Source organism: Tauraco erythrolophus, chromosome 5 (genome assembly GCF_009769465.1).
Source record: "Tauraco erythrolophus isolate bTauEry1 chromosome 5, bTauEry1.pri, whole genome shotgun sequence".
Classification (NCBI taxonomy): Eukaryota; Metazoa; Chordata; class Aves; order Musophagiformes; family Musophagidae; genus Tauraco; species Tauraco erythrolophus.
This window is the reverse complement of record NC_141469.1, coordinates 69,563,007-69,590,545: the sequence shown is the minus strand read 5'-3', so window position 1 is coordinate 69,590,545 and position 27,539 is coordinate 69,563,007. Positions and strand designations below refer to the sequence as shown.

The 27,539-nt window shown below is 37.2% G+C and overlaps 1 protein-coding gene across 1 annotated transcript; it reads left to right on the top strand.

Moving 5' to 3' along the window:
* The first annotated feature begins 456 nt into the window (after positions 1-456).
* On the top strand, positions 457-27,539 carry GUCY1B1 (guanylate cyclase 1 soluble subunit beta 1). Its single transcript, XM_086611723.1, has 11 exons — positions 457-564; positions 5,465-5,662; positions 14,545-14,775; positions 16,190-16,306; positions 17,138-17,271; positions 18,078-18,275; positions 20,486-20,723; positions 21,584-21,724; positions 22,881-23,035; positions 23,348-23,474; positions 27,513-27,539. Exons 1-11 carry the CDS (start codon positions 472-474, stop codon positions 27,537-27,539), a joined length of 1,659 nt encoding a protein of 552 aa, XP_086467849.1. The 5' UTR covers positions 457-471.

Here is a 27,539-nt window from a genome sequence, read left to right as displayed (position 1 = left end):
GTATGAATTTGTTCTGAATCAGTAATTAGCCAAGAAGCTATAAGATTATGATGACTGTAGTAGTTGTGCTGAATTGGAGCAGCTGATGTGTTTTCATGCTATTGTAAACCAGAAGTAACTCCCCTGAGGCGAGCACTACTAACAACCGAGTTCCTTATTTTCAGCTAGTGATTTCTTATCTGTATCAAAATCTAAAATGCTATAGGTGTGTGAAATGCACAATGCGGCGAAGTCATAAGGGCAATTGGTAAATCCTAATGAAATTCCTGTATTGAATACTCATTATTTCCATGTGGACTCTGAATCTTGTTTTTCTCATATTCTTAAGCTCTCTGGGTAAGGTTTAGGTACTGAATTTCTTATTTATGAATACGAGACTAAAGGAGTAAGCAAAGTGTGTGAAATGCGGTATTTGGACTGAATCACATTTTTCTGTTTTAACTAGATCTAAATGCTGGGGAAATTCTTCAAATGTTTGGGAAGATGTTTTTTGTGTTTTGTCAAGAATCTGGTTATGATACAATTCTACGTGTCTTGGGCTCGAATGTGAGAGAGTTTTTGCAGGTAAGAATTTTGTGCTAAATTATTTCAGATACCAGACAGAAGTATTGTCTAGTCAACAGATTAGATTGAGATTTGGAGATGTACATTATACGGTAAAATCTTTGAGTTATTTGTGGAGAAGTGTTTGAAAACTTTCTTCCTTGGCATATGTATCCTATAGAGCTTTCCACTGCTCAGCAGTTTTGGCTTGTTGTTCTCTTTCCCTCTGCTAGATATCGTTCAATTACCTGATAGAGTAATAATTTTCCTATAGCATCTTTGGCTGTTCAATTGCATAAAAAATGACTGAGAAAGGCAGTAAGTTGGGGTTGCACAGGCATTCATAAATCTGAAACTTCATTTGGAATTCCAAAGATAAGTTTTGAACCAGAGTTTTCATAGGTAACAAAAGTATGGAGTATGAGACACATGACAAAACCCGCCAGTTCAAATTGTCCATGTGCATTAAGTAAAAAGACTTAAACCATGTTTATACTAACAGAAAATGGAGTCTTCAGCTTTGCAGGATATTTCTTCTCCTACGTTCTCTTCGACTAATTATAAATACTGGTTATTTCTAATTGTACATTGTGTACAGAGCTAGGGCTCATACACAGCTTATCTCTAAGACATTATCCTTCATCCATGAACCAAGAGTGGGATAGAGCAGCAGTGTTTAAGTCAATTTTTGTGCATTCCTGACTGCACAGAGTGTGATACTGCGCTGTAAAACAAAACAAAACTGAAACAATTTTTCAATTGCATGGAAGAAATGTAGCGACTTCTCTAAAGTGTGATTTCAGAGTGTAGAAAAAATGGGCTTCCCTTTTTTGTCACCTGAAAATTGTTCACTTCAAAAAAACACTTTGAATTTAAGATTTATGATATATATCACTCTTGGAGACAACTGTGTGCTATAATGAGTTTAAAAACACTGAAATGATGAAGATTTCACAGGAGATTGCCCAAAAACTGAGTGTTAAATCTCTATTGATTTCCACTGGAAATTTAGCAGCCTCTTGTCATCTCTTCCTTTAAAATCTCTTCAACAACAGTAAGTGAAAAGAACAGAGTGCATAGTTTTCTGGACTGCTAGAATATTCACTTCTGTGTCTCACTACCTGCCCGAAAACCTTATTCCAGAGCATCCTAGATGTAGTCGACTCAGACTTCTTGTACAAATCCCATGGACTGTAATTGCTGGGCAGATAGTGTATGTGTGCGCTCCAACATGTGCACACTATCTGTTATCTGTATACCCTTGTCCACCTATGGGATGTGACATCCTTTATATTTCATAGCTTCATTCACAGGCTGCCCTCAAAGCCAGCCTTCAGATAAATGTAATTTTTAAAGATAAGTCAAGTACTGAAGTTGTGGTTAGGATTGAGCAAGAATAGGGGAGGAGGAAACAAAAGGTGTAGCTGGCCCGCTGCTCCATCACTTTGGGCACTCATGGGTGGGCCAGTATTTCCCTATTCCTTTCTCTCATCCTCTTTTCCGTATAGTATACTTCTCTTTCTATTCCTTATCATGTGTGATGATGAAAAGACTGGACGCATTTGTAGTGCACAACAAACCTCTATAAAAGCTTGAACAGCTTACATTTGTATTCTTCTAATGACAGTATTTTAAGCTGCTTTGTTTGAATTTCAGTGTTAACAGATGACATTGGCTATTATATACTTCTGTAAATTTTAACAAGACTAATATATTGTAGCTGTGCCAGAAGTGTACTTTTTAGCTTTTAATTATGATGGAAAATCAACATTAGCCGTGATTTATTATTTTTGCATATTCCAGCAGTCAGATTAGGTCAGGAAGCTAATTTATATACCTATTACAAAAATAGGTGCAGATTCGGTTTAATGTTCTGAACTTTTGTCAGATTCTTAAAATACATAGTAGAGTTCCAAAAGGTGCTTCTTGAAATCTGTATTGAGTCCAGGATATACGAAATAACTGAGGGCTGCAGCTTTTTAAAGCATGTGAAAGCAAACCTCATATTTATGTTCTGTTTACCTCAACATCTCCGAGAAAATTTAGTTCATTCATAGATGAAACACAGGTACTTCACGCTTCATGAAAGAGGGAAAAGATAGTGCAACTAAATCTGATATTTATACTTTTTATAAAAAACACAGGCCTGGAAAAATTACAAATCATATTGAAAGACACTGTGCCAAAGAGAAGCAGTGCGAAAAGAGGTAACCTCCTAAGAAACCCAAAGTGTGCTTTTATGTTATGTTCAGTATCTTTCTACTGAATGAAAATCAAACGTTGGAGTAATGGTTAGTTCTCTCATTTAGGGAATGATTTACATGGCTATTTAGTCTGTTTAATTGTTCATAATTTCAGGGGACTAATTCTTCTTTTAGAAAAGTTTCCAGATGCTCTGTACCACGCAGAGCTGAACAGCATTTCTTTCTATTCCAGGTGTCAGTTACAACTCTTTTGCTTTTAGGCAGGCCAGGATGTCCCTGATTTAGTATCACTGCTTGTTTTTGCTTAGAGATCCCTTTATGTTTCACCGTGGAGCTGATCACTGCTCTCCAAAGCTCTAGAATTAGTGTTTCTGGTCCCAGCGCAAGCTCTGGCATACATCTGAGCAGTCTGGGAGCCAGCAATTCAGGGAGACAGCTTAATTTATTATTATCTGTACCTGACTGCACCTCTGGCCCACAGCAAGTGAACAAGCTAGAAAAAAAAAAAGACACATTTGTTCTTCCAGAAGCTACCATATCAATTTAGAATGAATCAAACAGAGCAAAAAATAGGAGTGGGAGTGACAATGACAAGGTCTAAATGACAGGATCTGGGAGTGATTTCAACTCCTTGGTCTGGAAGCACATCTCTGCTGCTTCTTGACTATGTGTGGTAGCAAGGCTCTGAATACAATAAGCTTTTTGCTCACCTCGTAATCTGTATGCATAGGGAGAAAAGATACATTGGGGACTGGAAAGCAGCTGCAATACATCCTGGTCAAGTGCCCCGCTCTGAATGATTAGAAAGACTGAAGGGCATATCACATGGGCTTGCCTGGACAAAGTCAGTAATGGGGTAGTAGGGTGGCAAAGTGGTCTTGTAGAATGGGACTACTGCCATTTGTTGCCAGACTTAAATGTTAATAATTAGAAAACCATCTTATAAAAATTCTGTCCTTGACATTGGCCATTTCCCATAACAAACTCCTTTTGAACTTGATCAGGAGTTGATGACTGTGTAACTGGAAGATTATAATCTTTTCCCATGTATCTTCTTAAGAGTTTTTTTTTCCAAAAGGTCAATCCATCCCAGCTGTTTCTGAGGCATATGTACTGAAAGAGCACTTCTGCATCTGATTAAGGAGATTGTGGGGCACTCCCTTGGAGGAGTCAGCTCTTTCACTCTTTTCTCATCCACACTCTTTCAAAGCACTCTCTTACAATTTCATTGTCTTGAACCCTGCAAAGTTCTTACAGAATTTGCCTTCAAGCATTATCTTTTTTGCAGTTGAATACCCACTAACAGCTGGAATGCATTGACTCCCAGATTGTTGCCTCTTCAAGTTTGAATTTGGAGGTGTTGATGTAGCAACAAAAATATGAATTTGAAACAAACTAAAAAACTGAAGGAGGAAGTTCCAGGCTGAGTGCATCCTACGGAATTAATTTCTAGGAGTCTCATTTCCTCTGGAAGCCTCCCAGGAGAAGAGGCAGCTGTTTGAGCACTTCGCAGCTTACAGGAAATCAAGTTCAGTATGCTTCCCCAAATTTGACGGTCGACATATGCTCGTGAAAGGTGGAGAATGGCCTGGACAGAACACTGAAAATATTTTCACCTCGCTTCTCCTTGTGCTGGCAGAAACCAATACACAAAACCTGGTGCTATCATTTACTCAGAGAGTAGGAGAACAACATTTAAAAAACGCAGTCATTTTCTGGGCTTAAGATGTAAAGGAGTTGTATGAATTTTACAACATAGGTAAATAATTGTGTGGGTTGCGACACAATCTAGCAATACTATCCACACTCTAGATTGCTCTTTCTGTGTTAAATATGCAGTAAATAACAAACAGGAGCTTGATAATTGCTTCACAGTCGCAGTTGGAGCTAGTGTTGTGTTCTAAGTGTGATTTTTATCTCATTGTTCTCTTTAATGTCTTTATTAGATATATCTGTCTGTTTATCATTTAGCTTTCCTCTCCAGATAGCAATTTGTCTGGCTAAAGTTTAAAGTTAAATACGTAAGATGTCCAGGACATCAGCTGGAAAAATAGAAGACCTCTTCCCTTCCTTGAATAACCTTTTCTAAAACATTATAACAGCAGCTGTGATATGTTCTATGTATTCTGTGGATTTTTTAAATTATTCTCAAAGAAAATATGTATTTGAGGTTGGTCTTTTAATCGTTTAAATCTTTACCTTAAAATTTGAGATTTTGTCAGGCCCTGTAAACTTGGGTTGACTGTTATGATGTCAGAACTAGCCTTTGTCATTGAGAATAAGGAAAAAGATTAATGCTTATTCAGACATGTTTGTTTGTATCTGACACCTAAATTCACATCTGAAGAGGAGATTATTGGGACTAGAATTTGAAAGGGATGAAGGTGGATGAGGTACAGGATTGAGAAACACACACAAGGTCTTTAGTCATCAGAGTGTTTCAAAATACAACATAGTCAAGCATGAATTCTTACTATCTGGAGTAATTTTTCATAGTGCTAATTTTTATGCCATTCATTCTCCAAATATTGCTACAGTAGATGGAAAGAACCTGAAAAGCCTACTATGATGACAGTTCTACAAATAATAAGGGAAATGCACAGAGAGCATGAGCAGTAGGAGAAAAGGAATGTTCAGATTAGACAGAATATATATTTACTTTCTTCAGAACTAGTGAGTGAATGCCTTATAATCATGTTTTTAATATCTTCTTCCAGAATCTGGACGCTTTGCATGACCACCTTGCTACAATTTACCCGGGTATGCGAGCCCCTTCTTTCAGATGCACTGATGCAGAGAAGGGGAAGGGACTCATTCTGCATTACTATTCAGAAAGAGAAGGTCTCCAGGATATTGTCATTGGAATAATCAAAACAGTAGCTCAACAGATCCACGGTACAGAAATAGATATGAAGGTAATGTCTGAAGGTCGACAGGTAAGTTGGAAGTTTAGTAGGAAGTTTAGTTGGAAGTAGGACAAAATCAAGAAAATCAAAAGTGAAGTGATGGCAAACAATCATTTTCATTGTTGCTGTCCTCTGTGAAGCACTGGCATTAGTACTGACTCAGGAAAAGCCATCATAATTTGTGTTTCTTTAAGAACAGGTCAGCCATGTGCTGAGAAGGCCAGCATTAATTTGCAAACAGACCCAATCAGGTGCAGTTCAGAACAATATGCCCTTATTCAAAGAGGGAGATGACATGTACAGAAATTAGGCACTGGGTTATTTGGGGTGCTTTTTTCCACTTTATTTTATATTTGGCGTATATTTCTTACTGTCTACTGTGTTCTGTGAGAACACAGACATTTTGTCTCTGTGTCCTTGATTCTTCATCCATGTGCAAACTGTGAGGCTGATGTGTGTTGATGAGGCCTGTTTGGTGAGCAGTGTGTTTTCCTCCCAGCCTGCATGCCAGGTCCTTCCCAGAACCAGGATGAGTTTGTGGGTCTGATACTATCATTGTGTGGAAATGTGGCTGGATATACACCTATGGCGCCAAAAATGGAATAGTGTTCTTCAGTCACAGAATTTACGGAACGTCATGTGTGCCAAGTCACTTGTGAAATGGAAAAGAAGCTTCTGCTTTGTGTCCATGCAGAGCAATAGAAAGATTTAACTGATTTGGCCTTCCATATGTAATGGTATAAAATCAGAGCTTGATCCAAGGTGCAGATATATCTGGGGAAAAACAGCAAATAAAAGCTTTTTGGTGTTAGAAATATTGCAACTGATATAAAGTACTTTTCATTAAGTAGAACAGATTCTAAGCAGGTCTGGGAAGCATTTTTTTTCTTTTTTAACTATTCCCTAGTCATACTACAGTTCTAGCACAATTTCATTGTATACTTGCTCAGAAAATCAATTCCAGTTTCATGAGTGTATCTTGCTCAGATGAGAGATTTACAAGGAACCCAATGACAAAGGTATTGTACTGCTATATCAAGAGTATTTGCCTTTTAGGTTCCTTGTTATAAGCTAGCTCAGGTTTATAGTGAATCACTAGTTCTGTATCTTGATATACTTGATGTCCTTGTTTAGTTTCTACTTTGTAGGAATCCATAGATTAAACTTTTCAGCAGGTGTTAGTAATCAGATATGGAAGGATGCAACAGAATCAAAACAATCCTCTTCTTAGTTCCCTGTTTATTCATTGTTGAGACAGACAAGGAGGACCATGTTGGAAAGTTGGCTGCAAGAATGCTGAAGCTGTTGCTTGACAAGCCTTTCTTCTAGTAGCACAGGCAGCTTACGCAGTCCCACTTCTCTTCCTGCTCAAACTTGTCCTATGACAGCTTCTTCAGCTGTATCTCTCCAGCTGTTGCGAAGCTATAAAATAAACCAGAGTGAGGAAATGAACTGGGTTCAAAATAACATGGGTTTTTTCTGGGTTATTTATACCCACATCTGTTCCTTTATGTGGTATTCTGTCTATCAGAGAGAGTTCTGCCAGCATAGTCAAGAGGTCATGCAGAGACAAAAGTGATTAGTGAGGCAGAGGAGAAATCTGGGCTGTGCAAATCAGCTGCCAGAACAAACTTTTGACAAACTGTCCTCAGCCTGAATGTTACTCTATTGAGAAGATTGTACTGGACAGTACTGGTATCCATCTAGGACTTCTCACAAATAATATATGTTCCAAAGCTGTTTAAATATTGATTCTAAATGTACCTCTCATTTTCATTTGAGTTTATTAGGCTTTTCTGGAAATTTTAATGTTGTTTAATTTTAGTGTTGTTCTGGAAATTTTGATGTTTCTATTAAATAGAAATTTAATAGTATTGGTTAAACCTATGTAACCTATGTAAATCCAAACTATTCTTCCAGACCATCTGAGCCAAAAGCACATAGGTGCCTAAAAATTAGTATTACCTCTAAACTGAAGAATATGTATATTGTCTGTATTTTATTTTGTCTGTTACCCTGTTTTTTCCCTTGTCCTTAGTAGAAAATCATGTGCCCTCAACCTTGAACTTTCTCTTGTCTCTGCTCTTTAATAAAGCCTAGCTTTTGACATCTTTAATGACATTAAATAGTGCTTTACTCCACAGGTACTCATAAACTTAAGTGGTAGATAAGCAGAGAATAAGCAGCTACTTGTTTCTTTAAGGTGAGAGTGCCAAAATTTGCAGCTTTTCCACACAGACAATGAAAGTGTCCCTCCATTACTCCACAGGTCACCATAATCATTAATGGTACAGACTGAGGGTTTTAAAGCACAGTAAGTCTGCCATTTGGTACCTACCTAGTTTTACACTGTTCAAGAAAATGAGAACAGGAGAAAAAAATTGACCATCTTCTTTCATTTCGATCCCTTGCCTCATAATTTAGTAAATTAATGCTTTCGTGTCTCAGACTGTTAGTAACAAATTGTTTGAAATAGCACAGCACAGAAAAACAGTGGAGTTGATTTTCATCCCCTCAGTTTTTGTGTACCGATCAATGCCTTATCTGTAAAATTTTTGGTTTGAACTTTAGTTATAATTTTGCTTAAGGAAGATTTTTTTTTTGGAACTGATAAGAGCCTCAGTGCCCAGCCCTAAGTTTCTGATATTATTATGGGAGTTGACTTCTGACTTGCAAGAACAGAGCTGAGATTCAGGAGTTGTCCTTCCAAATCTCTTTATCCAAAGCATTTACAAAACAATCCATTACAGGACTGGTTTAGTAAGTTTGGCAATTCTCTTTATATTAGTGTAAAGTTGATATCTGCAATTTGAAGTTTAATACTTTATTATCCACCTTTCTTCTCCAGCTGTTTAGAACAAATGCTTACATAAATCTGCTTGAGAGAACGCATGCTTCTAAGTCTGTATTTTCATGAAATTTTGCTTGAATTTGTCTTACATATTACCAGTTTCTGTGAAGGTGGTAGCAGGTCTTAGTTGTTTACAGCAATACTGTTTTTATTTCATTAAGTGGTTAGATTTCGTTTCATGGGCTACACAGAATCACAGAATGGCAGAGGTTGGAAGAGACCTCTGGAGGTCATTTTGTGCAACCCCTCCTGCTCAAGCAGGGCCACCTAAAGCAGTTCCCCCGGACCATATTCAGACAGCTTTCAACTGTCTCTAGGGATGGAGACTCTGCAAACTCTTTGGACGATTGGTGCCAATGCTCAGTCCCCCTCACAGTAGAAAAGTTTCCTGATGTTCAGACAGAACCTCTTGTGTTTCAGTTTGTACTCATTGCCTCTTGTCCTGACACCGGACACTACTGAAAAGAGCCTGTCTCCATCCTCTGGGCACCTTCCCTACAGGTATTTGTACACGTGGATAAGATCCTTCTGAGCCTTCTCTTCTCCAGACTGAACAGTGCCAGCTACCTCAGCCTTTCCTCTTATGAGAGACGCTCCAGTGCCTTAATCATCTTAGTGGCCCTACTCTGGGCTGTCTCCAGTAAGACCATGTCTCTCTTGTACTGAGGAGCCCACAAGTGGACACAACACTCCAGGTGTGGCCTCTTCAGTGCTGAGTGGAGGGAAAGGATCAACTTCCTCAACTTGCAGAGAAAACCTAAGGAATCTCATGATTGCAAGAGGAAAAATAAGTATTGAGAAAAAAACATTGTACTTGTTTTGTCCTAAATTGTTTCTCTGGGTGAAGAAATAGCTAAATAGAAAAAAAAATGTTTAGTTTTATCATGTTTCTGTAGTTTCATGCAGAATTATTTTATATACATACACATAGATGTAGAACACTGGAACAGGTTGCCCAGAGAGGTGGTGGATGCTCCATCCCTGGAGACGTTCAAGGCCCGGTTGGATGAGGCCCTGAGCAACCTGATCTAGTTGGAGATATCCCTGTTCCTTGCAGGGGGGTTGGACTAGATGACCTTTGAAGGTCCCTTCCAGCCCTAACCATTCTATGATTCTATAGATATATATAGAGAGATGTGTGTGTGTGTGTTTTCTTCTGAGCTACAGTAGGGCTTTCTTTTTCCACAATGGTGTCCTTCAGGAAATGTGTCTTTTCTGTTAACACCTAGAGTATGTGTGTGCTGAAGGCAAGTTAAAAAAAAAGGTCTCAGATTGTTTCTGTTAAACTTTGTTAGCACTGAAAGGAACGCAATTTGTTGTGAACTTGGATTCGCAATTCCAGTTGAATAGTTGAGGAAAGCCTAGGTTGACATTAATTGATTAATAAGTTCAAATCCAAATTGCCTTATCTTCCCTGATATAGTAATCCGTTTTTAGCTAAATAGAGCTAAGACTATATAATTTTTGTCGCAGATATTGTCCCAAGAATTGTTGCTGACTTTGAGAATGTGCCAAGAATATTTAAGTTCTGCCAATCTCAGCATAAGAACTAAAACTCTTCATGGTGCTGGTGACCAACTTTGACATGAAATCTCTGTTAGCAGCCTTCTGGCTGTGCCTTCTTGTGCTTCACTTGTCAGAGATTGTGTGTGTATAGATGAGACTGACCTGTGAAGGTTAAGTCAGGACAGACATTTCCTCAAGGCTACAAATGGTACAGGCCAACAAAGACTGTTGTACAGTCCTACAAAGCCCAAAAATTTGTTTGGAAAACAGACTGCTGCAGTTCTGTTATTATCTGAGACCAGACTATCAAATCTTTCTTCTAGACGAGGGTGTACAATATCAAATGAGAAAAAGCCGGGGGAAATCCTTGACAAGATGGTAATTTCTGACTGTCTCATAACTAATGGTAATATAAAAAACCCAAAGCCAGACTATGACCCACTGGAGAGCTGACCTAAAAACTACTTAGGGACTTGTTATGGAGGACGAGCAGTACTGATCCGTACATTAAAATCTAGCTGTATATGAAGATAAGTCAATCCTGGAGCATAATCAGCCTCTAATTCTGACACAAGAATGGGTGGAAGCTTCACTAGGTCCAGGCTCAGAGGTTTGATGCAGTGAGACTCTCTGCCTTGAAACTAGCTGCCAGATGGAGAGATCCCCGCAGTTTTAGCTTGGAGTGTGTCAAGGTAAAAGTGGTACCATTTCCACAGTGAACGGTTTTGCCTCAGGATCATCAAAAAACAGCTGCAATGAAATTTGTCAAGTAGCATTGCACAGTCAGTTTGTATCAGAAGAGATCAGGAATTTCATCCTGTATTGACCTTTAAATGGGAAAAACCTGAAAAGTCAGGTATTAATCTTCACAATCTGATGGAAAAAGATCCTTGTCCAAGGACATTCTGTCCCTCCTCCGTGCTGAGATACATGTGTAACTTGGGGACATGCTCATATCTATAGAATTGAGTCTTGTCTTGTAAATACATCAGTGAAGGTTTAACAGACAGCATATGTTCGTTACACATGCTATATCACAGTGATACTGCTTGATTTAATATCTTGTGTGAAGCTCACCAAATATATTAAACCACAAAGTCATTTTAGAGTAACTGTTCTCTGAATTGTGCTTCCCTGAAATATTGCTGTGACTTTTCACTTGGCTAAGCAAGAACAAACTGAAGATAACATCTTCTGGAAAGCACAGGCAGGTTAGCAGTTAGATGTTATATATTCTCTTTGAAACCAGGAGAGTGATTTTTCCCTTCAGTTTTTAGCAGCAGTTACTATGGTGATTGAGCTTTTAGATGTGTTGAACTGATGTCACTTCACCAGCTAAAACTGCAGGGGGAGGAAGAATTAGACTTGACTCCTGGATTTGTTGCTTCTGTCACTGAACTTAAATTTGTCAAGCATTTAACAGAGGTTTCTTCAACAATATTTAAATGATACCGAAATTCCGTGGCTTGCAAACTTCACTTGCAGAATGAAACAATAGATAAGTTCTATTCTAGTTAAGCTTACTGCAGAGTACCTAGGGCAGGTCTTTATACCAGATAAGTATCTGGCCAGTTAGGTGGGATCTGTACCTACAAGGGGTATGTACATCTGTCCCTATGAAGGGACAGAATTTAACATATTATATCAATGGACAGAAGTGCTCATTTTAAATTTGCTGGCAAGGTGGATGAAATAATGAGATAGGAAGATTAGGCAGTGCATAAATGATGTGAGCAGAAAAGACATCGTGAAATTACATATCCAATGGGAAGTTATTTAAGGACGAATGAGTAGCTTTTTTAGCCTGGAGAGGGATATGATTGTAGCTGCCATTAATAAGGGTCTGTGTATGGATGACCAGAATCAAATTCAGTAAACCGGACATGTCCATAGCATATCAGGTTTACCAGGAGCATGCAGCTGGCGCTGTGGCTGCCTTGTAGATCTGACACATTTCCATGTGTTTGTCCTGTGTTTCATTTGCTGCACTAATGTGATACACCAGTATAGCAAGCATTTCTAGATACCCTGGAGTCTGGACAAAAATAGTATTGCAAATGAACTTAAAGATGCCTGGGAAATTTGCAGCTTTGCAGTGTTACTGACACAGTTCTGATCTCTAAAGGAAAGGAAAACAGCACATAGTGTGTGCTGACTGACTTCCTTGCTGTGTAAGCTTGTAAGTTCTGTGGAAGATCATGCCTCAAACTTAGCTTCAAGCATGTAGCAGTTCTATTTTTATAGGTGTTTTTCTTTAACTGACATTTGAGGTTTGTTTATTGGTGTGTCATTCATTTCTAATAAATGGAAAAAAATGAGAAGTTATGAAAAATCCTTTAGGTGCTGCATAGTAGCAGGAAAAAACCTATAAGTACAAGTTCAGGTTGGTAACAGAATACTAGTATGCAGTGACTAAGGTGGTCGTTAGGTGATAATATCTCTGGAAGGTGATGTTAATATGAACATTTCCTTAAAAATTATTACATCTTTAAAAATTAATTTTAGGACTGCTTTGCCAAATTAAGAAGCTTTTCATCCAAAATATGCATTTTTTATTTCCAGTTATGGCAAGAGCCACTCTTTGAAGTAGGATCCAAGACAAAATGATCTGGAAGCATAGACCAATTCTAGCAATAATTCTACATGATTTGAAAAAGGTTACTGTGTATAATCTCAGCTATCCCTGGACACAGTAATAGTAATCATAAAATAGAACCTGTGGGAGTGTGTATGAGCAATAGAAAGTAAGAACTAAGACTGCAGCTGTGCTCTATCAATCCTCAGTATGGCCACAGTCACAGTACACACAATTTCAGGGATAAAGATTTAAAGACGACGACAACGACATGGAAAACCTTTAAACCCTGAATTCAGAGGAAAAGTAGATCTCCAGCTACTATGTTCCATTTTCCTAGACAAACCCACATAACTTGTTTTCCTCAAATGACCACCACATGTTCTTTCTGAGGTTTACCTCTTATTAACTTATAATTTCCCTTCTCTTTGTCATATGCTGCCGTAAGGATTACCAACACAGTTTATTGAGGAAATTAGGTTTTATCGTCATTAATTTTGAACTTGTTCATACATCCAACTTTAGGTACCTACATTACCTGATATTTTTAGTAGGCTGATGTTTCTCTGAGTTGCTTACTTATGCAAAAGAAAAAGACTAATGCAGCACATGATATAAAGCACCTAAATCAGGCTCCTGCTCTGAACTGTCCTCCAGAAAAACCTCTCTTTTCTTTAAATGAATAGTCAAATAGGAGATCAAGGAACACTACCCTCTTAAATTCAGCCTCATTTAGCAATAAAATAGTGTTCTGTTGTTTTGCACTCCTCCATTTGTATAGGAACCAATAAATGAATCAGCACTCCCCAACTGATCAGCTAGCATGGCTAACAGTTGCAGAGGAGAAATACTTAGTAAAATCTTAGGGATCAAGTGCAGTGTTTGTGTATATCCATTCTGTTTTCATATTGTAACTGCTAATCTCTGTGGTTAGACTATGTGTAAAGGGCAGAATGAGGATGCATTAGAGATTTTAAGAAGTCTTTTTTAGCTTCAGTGGCTTTAGGATCAGACTCTACATGAAAGTAGAATCAGGTGCAACATGTTCCAGAAAGTTGCTGCTAAACAATACTATGTAAATAGAATTGTTCTGTTCCAGTCATTAAATCTAATCAGGCTTGAGAAGAGGTGAATTTGGCCTCTCGAGGTAAATCATGTTATTCTATTAGTTATTAGCTTTAATTATGCTTCAATATATGACTCACTGCAAACAAAATAATCCCCATTAATGTCATATTTTTTACTAACTTTGAGTAAAATTACTGAAGTATGAAATGCTGTATTCAAGATACTTATTTGAGATTCAGCCGATGTAGATGATTCTGGTTTTGCGATTTTATTTAATATAGAATGCGGCTTGGAGAAGATCGTCATTGCTTTTAGTTTTATCTGTTGCTCCTGATCTTGCAGTTGTCACTGCTTGAATGTGTAAGGACTGTATAATCAAACACCTGCTCCATCCACCTTTTTTCTGTCTGTGACATGCTGATCCTCTGATCAGCACTGTTTGCTGTTGTGTTACAGACCTTGCAAACAGCTTTCATCAAAAGGATTCAAGTGGTCTGTGTAATTCAAGACTTGCCACATGTTCATTCAAAGAGAGGGGAGAGTCCTGTTTTCTGGCATGTACTGGTAAAAGCAAGCATTAACCTGAGCCCTGACCCCTGATTTCAGGGTATGCATTTCACTAAGGCTTTAGACATTGTGTTTGAGCGATCTTCAATACGTCGTTCATGCAGAGAGCAGCTGTGGCTAAGCAAAGGCATAGTTATTCACCTGGAATTATAAAGACTCTCTAGAATGAGAAATACTTATTAGAATATAATATTTTTCAAGATGCAAATATCATTCTTGAATTCATCTTTCTGCTTTAAATGTATTCCTGCTTTCATGGTAGCATTCCAGTTTTTAATGAGTACCAGAGTTTTCAATTTTTCTTTTTTTCATTCATTTTTCTAGGTTATTCAACAGAGAAATGAGGAATGTGACCACATTCAGTTTTTAATAGAAGAGAAGGAGTCTAAAGAAGAGGACTACTATGAAGACCTTGACAGATTTGAAGAAAATGGTACCCAAGAGTCTCGCATCAGTCCCTATACTTTTTGCAAGGCCTTTCCTTTCCATATAATATTTGACAGAGATCTGGTGGTCACGCAGTGTGGCAATGCTATATACAGAGTCCTTCCACAGGTTAGATAATTTCATGCATGAATAATCATAGAGATTTCTAATGCTAGATGCTTCGTAGGTTAATTTTAAAGATGAATACGATAGATTTAGGATTCTCTGCCTCAACAGCATTCCTGTGTAACTGTATGATCTTTGCTACATTGTGCTCCTCTTGTTTGAAAGAGGACTGTGAAAACAGCCCTAATTCTACAACATCTCTGTTCCTTATGATCATGTCAACGTGCCGTAAGAGAATAAGCGTGAGCAGAGAAAACCTGATCACCCGCACAATACACGTTTTAGCTCGCTATTTTTCTCATAGCTCACTCCAAGATACATTTGCTGTGAAAGTGACAGTTAACTCTTTAAAGTGGATGTGAGACAGTCGGTGCAACATGGCCTGGGGTTCAGGAAACAGTCTTACCATGCTTTTATATAGTGTAGCAGCAGGTACATAGTCTATACATATTACTTGACAGTTGTACATTCAAATACTTAAGCTGTCAGATGCACGATAACTGAAGAGCAGAATAACAAAAGTTGTAGTATACTTTCTTGGCTTGGGCATCAAAAACATCAGCATTAGTTTGTGAGATATATGTATGTTCTGAACTGAATGCAGCTGGTGCAATTTCCTCTAGTTGTTTACAGTAAAAGAGTACTCAGAGGTCCATTTAATGTTACGTATTCTGTATGTGAATAGGATACCTCAGTTCTTGCCTGAAAGAGCTGACAGTGTTTCTAAAAATAAGCAACAGGCAAAAGCAGAGAAGCAAAAGGTAAGATGATGAAAACATCAAATGATCTTTACAATTATGTATGCTAATGTTGCACATAGTTGTTTCTCAATCATTGACATACTTTTAAAAGGCAATTTTATGTTTTTCACTTTTTCCTGCAATTTGTTTGTGGTGATTTCTCTCTGAATTTTGCAGAAGGATTTGAAAGAAGAGCTTTGTAAGTAGCTCTACCAGATTTTTCCCAAGGGCGTTCACTGAACAGCTATAACTAACTGCTCAGCCTGCTGAGGATGGCTATCAGAATCCTTATTATCAGAGTTGATGCTTTAGAGAACATAGCTTATTGAAAAGGGTGTTTGAATGAGTTTACTTAGGAGGAAAACACTGGAAAACTTTTTTTTGCTGTAGAGTGGGAACAGCTTGACAGTGTTATTATACACTATTAGTGTGATAGTCTAATACAATTTTACTAAGTCATCTTGCAGACTAGATTTGCGCTTTGAAGTCAATATACTTCTGATGTAAAATCCTTAATTTAAAAACCTTGTGTTTTAATGGAGAAATGCATAAAATATATGTTCTCTTCCATTCAGTATTGTCATCTGAGCAAATTGAATATAATTACTCCATGTATATTTTTATTATAAAACATTCCAATCTTTTTTTTTTCCCCTTTTTTTTTGTTTTTATTCTAGCTGCAACCAGGAAATTGCAGTCTGTTGTCAGTTTTCTCCTTGGTCCGGCCTCATATTGATATTAGTTTCCATGGGATCCTCTCACATATCAATACTGTCTTTGTACTGAGGACCAAGGTAACTAGAGAATATTCAGCTGGTTTTTCTTTAAGTAGTATACTTTAGAGAGATAAGAAGTGCTGAAAGCTCAGAAATCTTCAGAGAAAATTCTTTGCAGAGTAGTACACTCCCTCCCTTTTGAGTCTTGAGGCAAGAATGAGTGACAGATGTGAATTCATGTGTAGCTGTTAAGTAGAATGCTTTACAGGAATGGTGAAGTAGATATACTTCATTTCTGATGCTTTCTTTGCAATGGGCTAACCCATTACATGGCATTGTACCAAAGTAACTCTAGAAAGGCAATTACATTTACTTTTGCTTCATAACAATATGGGAGACCAATATGAAATGCGTTCTTGCTTGGGGCCATACGTTCATACACAGTTCTGTGTCCTTTTCTCTAGAGAGAGCAGGAGAGGAGGTGGGTGACAGGAATGAATACAGCATGTAGAGCAGCACCTATTATGTCAAGGAGCCTATTGTTTTATAGAAACCTGTACCTGAGAGGAACCAAGATTTCTTAAAAGATGCTCCTAGGCACAGATAGAACTTCATAGAATAGCCAATACTATCGTCAAACTGTTGTTAAGAAATGATGCTGAAGAAAACAAGTTATGAACACAAACATAAAGAAAGATAATATGCTTTATATATTTGAGGTAGCAAATCATAGTGTTAAAATACAGGTAGTGTATGGTGTTTAAATGAGAAATTAATTGGGTTTTAAAGTAGGCTGCAACTCTATTCCAAACATTCTGACTGCCTTCATAGTGAAGGCGGTTCCATACGTGGCCTGGTGCATGACACACGTACTGTTGCCCTTATATAATTGTGACTTTTCATCACCAGGAGGGACTGTTGGATGTGGAAAAGCTGGAGTGTGAAGATGAATTGACCGGCACAGAAATCAGCTGCTTACGCCTGAAAGGGCAAATGATCTATTTGCCTGAAGCAGACAGCATTCTCTTTCTTTGTTCGCCAAGGTACTTTAAACCTTAAGAGTTCTATAATACTGATTTTTGTTTTACAATTATCAATTTTAAGAACATTTATGAGAGTAGTACTACAGAGATTAATTGGTTCAGTATTGATTTTATTTATTTTGATGCGTTTATACTAAAAGAGGGAGGAGCATTTAAACATTGGAACTTGACTGATTATTAAATAATTCAATAGAAACATTGGGGTGCTCTGGCCCAGTTTGTACAAATAAGAGTTCCACATGATTCCAGGATTTTTGTTAAGTTTTTTCCTTTGTTTCTTACTCTGAGAGTGCTAAGAAATGTCACAATGATTTGATTTGCTATGTGAATTCATATATTTTTGCAGTAGTTTTAATGTAATAGAGCAGTGATGATTATAAAGAAGTGATTGGAATGGGGGATTGAATGGAGGGCTTCTTCGGCTAAGAGCATGTTGAGCTAATACATCAGATTACACAGTTCTGATACTTTAATTTCTTGTGTAAAAGGGAGAGAGTGAAGGAAGACAGAAAGGGAAGAGGCTACCTTAACAGGATCTCACTTTTATTTGTGTGCTGAAGTATGTACATTTGATGTGTTCATGGAATACATCAATGAGAATTCTGTATTTAAATGCAAAAATCAAGAGCCATGTGTTAACATGAATGAACACAAATAAGATATTTCGTAGAAGGGATGTGTTGTACATCACAAGTTCAGAAGCATAATCTTTGTTATTCAGCAGCCTCTGCTGTTCATTTGAGTTTTAAATGCTCCTTTGACAAGTTTAATTGTACCCCATTATTATATATTTCTCCATATTGCAGTGTGATGAACTTGGATGATTTAACCAGAAGAGGTTTATATCTGAGTGATATTCCCTTGCATGATGCTACCCGTGATCTAGTTCTTCTGGGAGAGCAGTTCAGAGAAGAATATAAATTGACTCAAGAGCTCGAAATCCTCACTGACAGACTGCAGCACACACTGCGTGCACTGGAAGATGAAAAGAAGAAGACAGACACGTAAGAACCAAATGCTGATTTTGAGCTGAAACAGTCACAGCAATATATTATTTATAGCTACTTCAAAAAATAAGAATCTTGGAAGAAATATGAGAGATATTCAAAGCAAATCATTTTGGAGTCAAGAAAGAACATTTTACTTTAACGCCTTCTAGAGTATTTCTTTGTTTAGATTGTGTCTTTGTTTAGATTGTCAAATGTCATCTGCAGTCTAGGCTATTAGATGCACAGGTGTTTTGATGGCTCCTTCCCTGATAAGGAGAGCTATGAGAAGTTAACTGACAATCCTTTTTTGCTTGGTGAATTACCTAAAACAGTAGTTATGCAAACTTTCTTACATGCAGTCCCTGTAGCCAAGATGAATTTGATGAATGCCCAAATGCTTCTATTTGACAGAGTTCTGTCAACCAGCTGTAGACCACTTTGTCTTCCTGGATTACCATGCTTACAGGTTAATAGAACAGAAAAACACATCTTATAAGCCTTAAAATAGTCTATGTAAAGGTGAAGTTTTGCGATAAGCTAATGCTATGAGTTTGATTTTATAGTTACCTGTAGAAAGGGACTTGGGGCTGTCTAGATAATACTATGTCTAGATATAAGTACATAACGATAATAAAGCATATGCACTAGGCCTCAAATCCCTTTCTACAATTCTGCCAAATTCATAGCATTAGTCTATGGCAGCTCAGCTCAAGGACTACTGGCAGGTAAATTAGAACAGAAGTTTGTGTGACAAGCAGCGTGGGGTTGATGGTTGGCTCTCGTTTATATAATACAGTTCCCATCTCTGTAATAAAAGAATTTCTCATGGATTATACAGCTTTCCAGTACCTAAAGGGGGCCTACAGGAAAGCTGGAGAGGGACTTTTTACAAGGGCATGTAGTGATAGGACAAGGGGCAATGGATTTAAACTGAAAGAGGGCAGATTTAGGTTAGATATAAGAAAGAAATTTTTCACTCAGAGGGTGGTGAGGCACTGGAACAGGTTGCCCAGAGAAGTTGTGGATGCCCCATCCCTGGAAGTGTTCAAGGCCAGGTTGGATGAGCTTTGGGCAACCTGATGTAGTGGAGGGATTTCCCTGCCCATGACAGGGGGGTTGGAACTAGATGATCTTTGAGGTCCCTTCCAACCCTAACCATTCTATGATTCTGTGATTCTATACTTGTTTAGTAGTACAATTAACATTTGTTGTGCTATGAATTCTATTGACAGATTTTTTTTTTCTGTAGTAGAGTAATGGAAATTATTGTAAAAAGACTTGAAAGTGATGGATGCAAGAGTCAGTGAGAAAAGAAGCCTGAAATGTATTTTTTCTATTCATTCCTGTTGACTTGCTTTGTAAAGTCACTTTATCTTCAGGAATTCTAGCCTTCTTGGCAGCTGCTGGAACAGATAGTGTCAATTACTGTATCATGTGCCAAAAGTATTCACTAATTATAACTCAGGCAGTAGTGAACTTGCCAAAATCGCAACCAATTAGGGTTTGTGCAGAAGGCTGTGTACAAAATGATGCTCAAGATTTGTGAAACAGTCAGAGATCTTCAACTTGCCCACTTAGCTGTGTAAGGAGGGAAATACACCGTAAGATGGCAGTTAGAAAGTTGAAGGAATACACGTGAGAGTAGGGTGAAGCTCTATGTGTGTGATTTGGTTTTTATTTGCATGGTTTGTAATATGAACAAATGTTACTATGTCATATAGACTATTAATTAAAAAAACACGAATAAACCCTAAAAGCAGCATTCTCAACAGAAGAGGAAGCATTTAGCAATGCATGAATTGATCAAAGGTGGAAAACTGATCTCTTCATGGCCTTTTTTGCAGTTTTTATGGTTCTGCGAGCAAAACTAGATTATATGAGCTGAGCGTATGGCAGAAATGCATAAGCAATAAGCAAAAATAATCTAAGATACTATTAACAGATCACATCAGAAGAATTACTAATATATGCCTCATTTTGTTGGTAATTTAGATGTATCAGTGTGTGTTTGAAATGTCATGGTTTAGGTATGCTGATGTAGACCAGTTCCTGTTTCCCAAATAACATATTCTTCAGTAAACATCTTTTATATTGCTCTTTGATCATATGAGTATTTTATAAACCCTATGGGAAGTATTAAGTTACTATTTGAAGAGCGCTGATGTAAAGACCTTTCACAACATTCTTTCTGTTTTGCTTGTGCCTTTCTTTTCCTACATGTTTAGATTACTGTACTCTGTTCTACCACCATCAGTGGCAAATGAGCTGAGACACAAGCGTCCTGTTCCAGCTAAGCGGTATGACAATGTGACCATTCTTTTCAGTGGCATTGTTGGATTCAATGCCTTCTGTAGTAAACATGCCTCTGGAGAGGGAGCTATGAAGATTGTTAACCTTTTAAATGATCTTTACACAAGATTTGATATTCTGACTGATTCACGAAGGAATCCATTTGTTTATAAGGTAAGCAGAAGATTTTCAAAATATTTAATCTGCAACTTTTCAATACTTTGCTATCATGTCACTCTTTTCCATCCTTTGAATTTTAGACTTTAAAAAAAAAAGTTATGTTCTCAGTCTTTGAACTGTGTTACCTGACATTACATAACTAAAGAGTATGTTGTTCATCTCTAAATGTGTGCAGGAACATAAAGGGCTTCGTTCTCAGCAGGATTTCTGCACAGTAGCCATTAGGTGGATATATAAATCTACTTCCATATTCAGCAGATGTGAACACTTATACAAGCAGTTTGTGGTTCTGCTGACCCTGTGCTTTACTTTTTTCAGTTGTATACCTGGGTCTCCTAGCTGTAAATTATAACTTATTATTCAGTTATTCAAAGTGAATTCCATTCCTTCATTAGGAATGAGGTGTAGTTGCAGATGCAGCTGGTAGCAGGTAGATAGGGGAGGGGGGGGAGAGAGAGAGATCCCGTATATATGTACATGTATATGCTTGTGTGTTTATATGCATAAGATTCATTGCTAGCTTTCACTAGAAATCAGTTTTATGTCCTGTACCAAGTGAAGCAAGGATGTGAGTCAAAACAAACTTAGTGCTCAGTTTCTACAGAAATTCAGAATGCCCTAAAACAAAGGCTCAAGTTTCCAAAATCACAGTGTCATTTTAATTTGTTACGTTGTGGGCATACAATAAATTATTTTCAATAACAAGCAGAGATGACAGGAATTAGAGTGATTTGAATGAAAGTGAAGGGAAACTGTTTCAAAGGACAAGCAGTCCTGAAGGAAGCACTATGTCCATTCTAGTACTCTAAAGCCCATGATAATACAGTAATTGAAATATGTATATATCTTGAAAGGTGGAAACAGTTGGGGACAAGTATATGACAGTGAGTGGTCTACCAGAGCCTTGCATTCATCATGCACGATCTATCTGCCACCTGGCATTGGATATGATGGAAATAGCAGGCCAAGTTCAAGTAGATGGTGAGCCTGTGCAGGTTAGTATATGTGTGGGCTTGAATGAAAAGCCCATTCTTTGATATGATGATAATGCTTTGAAATATGATAATGCTCAAGTCCCAGTCCATGCAAGCTTTGCTATTGTTAGATTTTGAGACTGATATCTACAAATGATATGAAGAGTCACATGTAGATGTGATGTGCATTTCCCAGACCTTAAATTCTAATTATTGTGCTTAACCTTTTAAAGAACTAAATTAGGTCCACATCATTTATGTCTGTTTTCTGATCATTTCGATCTAATCAACAAATTCTCATTGTGCATCAAGTACAATTCGTTGAGTGTTCTTCATCTCAATGAAGAAAACAGTAATATTCTCTCACTGATATTTTTGATCACGCTTCAGATCCTCACTTCAGCATGAGAAAATGTTGTATTAAAAAGAAAAGTACAGTTCCATAGGCAATTATGGCAATGATTACTGGCAAGAAGGTATATTAGCGGAAGTTCACTCATGGAATTTAATGAAGAAGTTGCATTAATACAGAACTGGGGAGGCTACATTGGCCTGTCTTCATCAGAAGGCTGTGAGAGCAAAATAAGTAGTGACTGTGATGCATATTTCTATTTACATGAATGTTGTTGGACAAAACACTTAGCTTAGATCTGTGTACTTCACTTTGTCGCTGGGCAAAGAAGGGAGAAGGTTTGATTTGGGGCTTTACAATAACGATAATGTGCTATAAGAATAAGCTTCTCCAAACCTCAGTTCTATCTCCTGAACTTTTAAATGCAAAAACACCACGGTGTTTCCTCTGAGAAATGTCTTTTTTTCTTGACCTACACCTTCCATTGCTGCATCTTCTGAGCACTCATTAAACACAGGCCTGCAGAGTATGCCTCTCTTTCTGCTTTTTCAGTTTCATAGTACATAACAGCAGCATGGCGTGGTGCATGCTGGAAAAATACAGAGTTTGTTCTTTCATGTGGGAGGCAGAGCCACCACACTGCACTGCAATAAAAAAAAAAAGTGACTCAAAACACAAAATGCAAGGCTTCGAAGAAGGAGGAGTGGCACACTATAAAAATAAACTCTAGTAGGTAGAAATGGCATAATACCTGTATTTAGTCAGAAGCATCAGACTAGTTACACTGATTTTGAATACTCAAACTATATTTTTTTCTCTCTAAAGATAACAATAGGAATCCATACTGGTGAGGTAGTTACAGGTGTCATAGGCCAAAGGATGCCACGTTACTGTCTCTTTGGAAATACTGTCAATCTAACAAGCAGAACAGAAACTACTGGAGAAAAGGGAAAGATCAATGTCTCTGAATATACTTACAGGTGAGTGATGCATTTTTATTGGTGTTAACATCTTAAAAGAAATCACTTTGTCAGCATAACATCAAAGTGTCTTTGGACTTGAAAGTGACAGGACTCCTGCAACACATTATTTAAGTACATGAGTTCTCATGAAACTGTATGGCAGACTGCATTATGATATACCGTTATTGGTATGCAAATATAATAATGATCCAGAGATAGATTTGACTCTTGTTAATTTGCTCACATATCTGTAGCATGTTTAATATTTTATATAGTGTGTGGTGTGCATGCATAGTACATACATTTACATGTTTTCTCTTTCAATTTCAGGTGTCTTATGACACCAGAAAATTCAGATCCTCAGTTCCACCTGGAGTACAGGGGTCCAGTTTCTATGAAGGGTAAAAAAGAACCAATGCAGGTTTGGTTTTTGTCCAGAAAGAGTACAGAGACAGAGGTATGACTAACCAGAGTGTAATTTTTTTTTTTTGGAAACAAGGCATAAACATGACAAATTTAATATAAACCACTGAGATCCATTTGCAGTTGCAAAACTTAATATTCCCTAGAAAAAATGAAGAGTTTTGTACAACACTGTTTCATTAGTGTGTTTACTATCTTGACAGCATGTTGAAGTCCTTGATTATTTGTCTTTGCGGTTTGTGCAGTCCCTGAAAGAATACTTTGTATTTTGAAAAGTCCTTGAGGGAGTGCCAATTGTTTAAATATTTATAACTCCCTCTTCTTACAGATTTCTCCACTGTATCAGATTTTGCAATATAATGTCCATTTCTGTTTAGTCTGGTTATCAGCACTTCAAAATTCACCATTTGCTTTCTTACAATGAGTGAATAAATGTGCCTTCAAATATTTAGGCAACAGTCCAGCAACTTCTTGCAGGCAGGTTCACACCTGATGTGTATGGTGGTCTGTTAACTCCATATGGACCTGCTTGTTCAGAGACTGTTGTGTGGCAGAGGTCTTGCTTTAGAAATATACAGAGTGAACTATTTCTTCTAAACGACATATGAACCTAAATCCTTTTCTCAAAATGATGTAGGGTAAAGCTCTTCAGGCACTGGGTGGTCTTTAAGCTTATGCATCAGTTTCAGAAGTCTGGGCATGTGTTAACCAAAATCTCATTAAAAGCCAATGAGATCTAGACTCATAAGTGTGCTACAAACTTAGATACTTAATCAGGTTACAGTACGCCAGCCGATTTGCCATAGCTGAGTGGGTGTGTGCATTCTACCCATTGCCAACAGGGAGGAAAAACGTGTAAAAATAATTTACATAGCTTGAATTTGTTCTGAAGTAATAAAAAAAAATAGAGAGTTTAAGCTATTGTATTTAGTCTTAAAAATACGCTTGACTAAAATAATGAAAGTCATCGGTTACCTGGGCTGAAATAATTCTTGTAAGTCACAGGAAATTAATTACTCATCTGAATACTCATGTGCTTCTGAAAACGAAATTTAGGATGTTAAACTGGGATCTTTAGGAGATCTAATCCAGATTTATTACCACTGGTAGCCAAGTGTATGATACTGACTTTTTAATGGTAACTCCCAGTATTAATCCCAAGTATTAAACTTCAGGGAAGAGCCTGTACTTCAACTCTGCTGAAGTCTGTGTTTTATTATATATTACTTACAATAATATTCTGAGTGCCACTTTTGATAATACTTTTCTATTTTTATTCTATATCAAGATTAACTATAATTTCATATGGCTACCATTCTTTCAAATCTATCATTGTATTTAATTTAATTAAACACTTTTCACTTTTTTCTGTGGTATAAATTATGTCATTATGTCATCATTTGTAGCAGGGCACATTGTAATTTTAAATGATTTCAGAGGAGTACTGAGTCAGGTTGGTATTTTCCTTGTTTCAGCCTCACACGTGTTAATATGAATATAGAGTTCAAATAGCTTAGAATTTTAAGTATTGCAATTTCCTTTTAGAGTCCTTGTGTAAGAGTTGGTTTTGTTAATCCTCACAGCAGTCCAGAGAAGTGCTTGTTGATACTATTACCTAGTAATCGAGCTTTGTGGAAGGGAACATGGGGGCACGAATAAACCTGACAGAAAAATACTGTCAGCCTGATTTTCGGGAGCACTTGTGACTCACAGCTTAAGCACACCCAAAAAATCTCACTGCTTTTTATTATTTTTTGTTAATACTGAAATGCAGATGTAAATGTAATTCTTATAGATAGAAGGACTTCTATCATGACAGGTATCTCTTCTAAATTGTAGTAAGTTTGGGAGAATAGGAGACTAGAAAGATATATTCCTGGGGTGATTGGAACTGATAATCATTTTGTCAGAGATGATTTTGCAAAGTGAAAGAATATAATCCTCTAATCTGTTAATTCTTTTTTACTCCCTTCACAATTTCATCTGTCCGTACACAAAAAGATGCACTCAGTTTTACTCCTTTAAGATTTGCTGAACTGTTTGCGGTTTCTCTTTGTCTTAGGAAGGTATTCTTCGTGTTATTTCTGGCACTTTATAGGCTGAACCTAACAGTTGTAATCCAAAAGCAGAAATGGGATAACCAACTTTTTATGTCTGATTACCTCAGAGTAATCACTTTGCTTCAGGCAAGGGTGTAGTCTAGGTTTCCTTTTCAGAATCTTATTCTCTCTGACCTTTCAAATGCACACACACGCTAATGTATTATCATGTGCAGTGCTGTTAATTTCAGGGAGACTGTTTGTAACAATAAATATGGCATGTTAACATATATTCAGAAACTGTGTGGTAAATTTCCTGAAAGGTCACTCCACAATATTGCAAGAAGTGGTTTATAGAAGTAAACATGAAAATATTTCTTAAATAATCCTGAAGATATTTCTGCTGATTATTCTTTTACTGTGAAGTTTTCTACCTCCAATATCTTTAAGTGTATGATAGATTCACATTAGTGAATAATTTTCATTATATCCCAGAGAAAGTGATTAGCTTAGCATTTGCAAATCTATCAGCATAATGTTTTACCCTGAATCCTAGTACTTAATATATGGTGAGGAAAAAGGACAAAATACTTACAGCTGGCATAGAGATGTGAAACCAGACTTCAAATATGCTGTCTGTCTGCTAGGCCTGTAGAAAATTATATGGTGGAGCAGCTCAGCATACTTCAAACTTGGTTCCTAAGTTGGCATCTCTAATATCAGTCACCAAGAGCAGTAGTTACTTCTGAGAAAGACCTGATTTGCAAGAATCAGTGTTGGTTTGGAGTACTACTCCTTTACTTTTTTCCACTTAAGATAGCTCTTCTATGATACCTTTACAGCAAAAATGAGAATTATAATCAGAAACATAGATAGAATAAAAGCAACTGTGATCAATTACTCATTTTGCATCTGCTTGTTTGCACGTTAGAAGATTAATTATTACTATCATTATTATTTTAACAGAGGTTCAGCTGCATCTTCTCTCTTGAGAAACTGATTTGTTGTGAAAAATAAAGCTTGCAGAGAGCCTTAGATGTCTGACTGCAGTTTCCATCATTCCCCACTTTCAAATATATTTCTGTCCCCACATTGCTGATGGGAACAAGTTAAATTATCTCAGTCAGAGCTGGTATGTAGGAATCAGGGAATGTAGGAATTGTTATATTCCTACATACAACACATACGAAAGAAATGTGTGTATCTACGCTGTATTTATTATTTTTTGTTATTTCCTGATATTGGTTGCAAGTTGTAAAATTTATTTTGTCACTGTATTGACTCACCATGTTGTTCCTTCAAAGAAAATCCCTTACTTCTCAAATTCTACTTGCATGCACTCAAGGAAACAAACCAAGATGCTTTCTGAGCTGAGGGAAGAGGAAGAGGACGCTGGATAGGGTGCAGTGCTGTCTCCAAATAGGGTGCCAGGCAGTAAGGTTGAGTTACAGGTGTTATTTCACATCCTATCTCCCATTGCCATGTGCAGTATCATTGTCTTTTGCCCTACTCCTGAAATCATACTCACCCTTTTTCTCCAGGCTCGCTTGCTATTTTTTTTTCCTTAATGTTCAGTATTGTTATATCTCTGCTATGAGCATGTATTTCAGGCTTTCCTTTTTTTAATATGCATTTTTGCACGTTAGTCATGTGGCCTTTCCTACCATTAGATAATATTGAATAAAATTTTGTAGCATGCACGCTACCACTAACCACTTCAATCCAATGCTTCACCTCTTCATCTTCATCTCTGAAGTATAGTGGTTACATGAATCAGTGACATTTCTGGAAAGATAGATATTTCAGTTGTTGGCCAGAACAATGAACCTAAAGAACTCTTTTTAAAAATAATACCTAAAGCAGCATTATGAAAATTATTGTACAAATGTTATTTATCAGATTTAGTTCTGCTATTGCCATGCTTCCCATTCATTTTGTGAATAACTATTAATGCACTGTAAATTTCTGGTTAGAAAAAGATTCCTTTTTTGATATCATCCTGCATTTTCCCTTTTTCCTCCATTTTCCTGTAGACACTGTGTAAACATTTTCTATATTGA

Bases quoted from the DNA above. Each gene is read 5' to 3' on its own strand.
- GUCY1B1 (XM_086611723.1), top strand. From the start codon at position 472: ATGTTTGGGAAGATGTTTTTTGTGTTTTGTCAAGAATCTGGTTATGAT. The intron at 5,663-14,544 runs GTAATGTCTGAA...TCATTTTTCTAG, and splicing joins GTACAGAAATAGATATGAAG to GTTATTCAACAGAGAAATGA. The intron at 16,307-17,137 runs GTAACTAGAGAA...TTTCATCACCAG, and splicing joins TCTTTGTACTGAGGACCAAG to GAGGGACTGTTGGATGTGGA.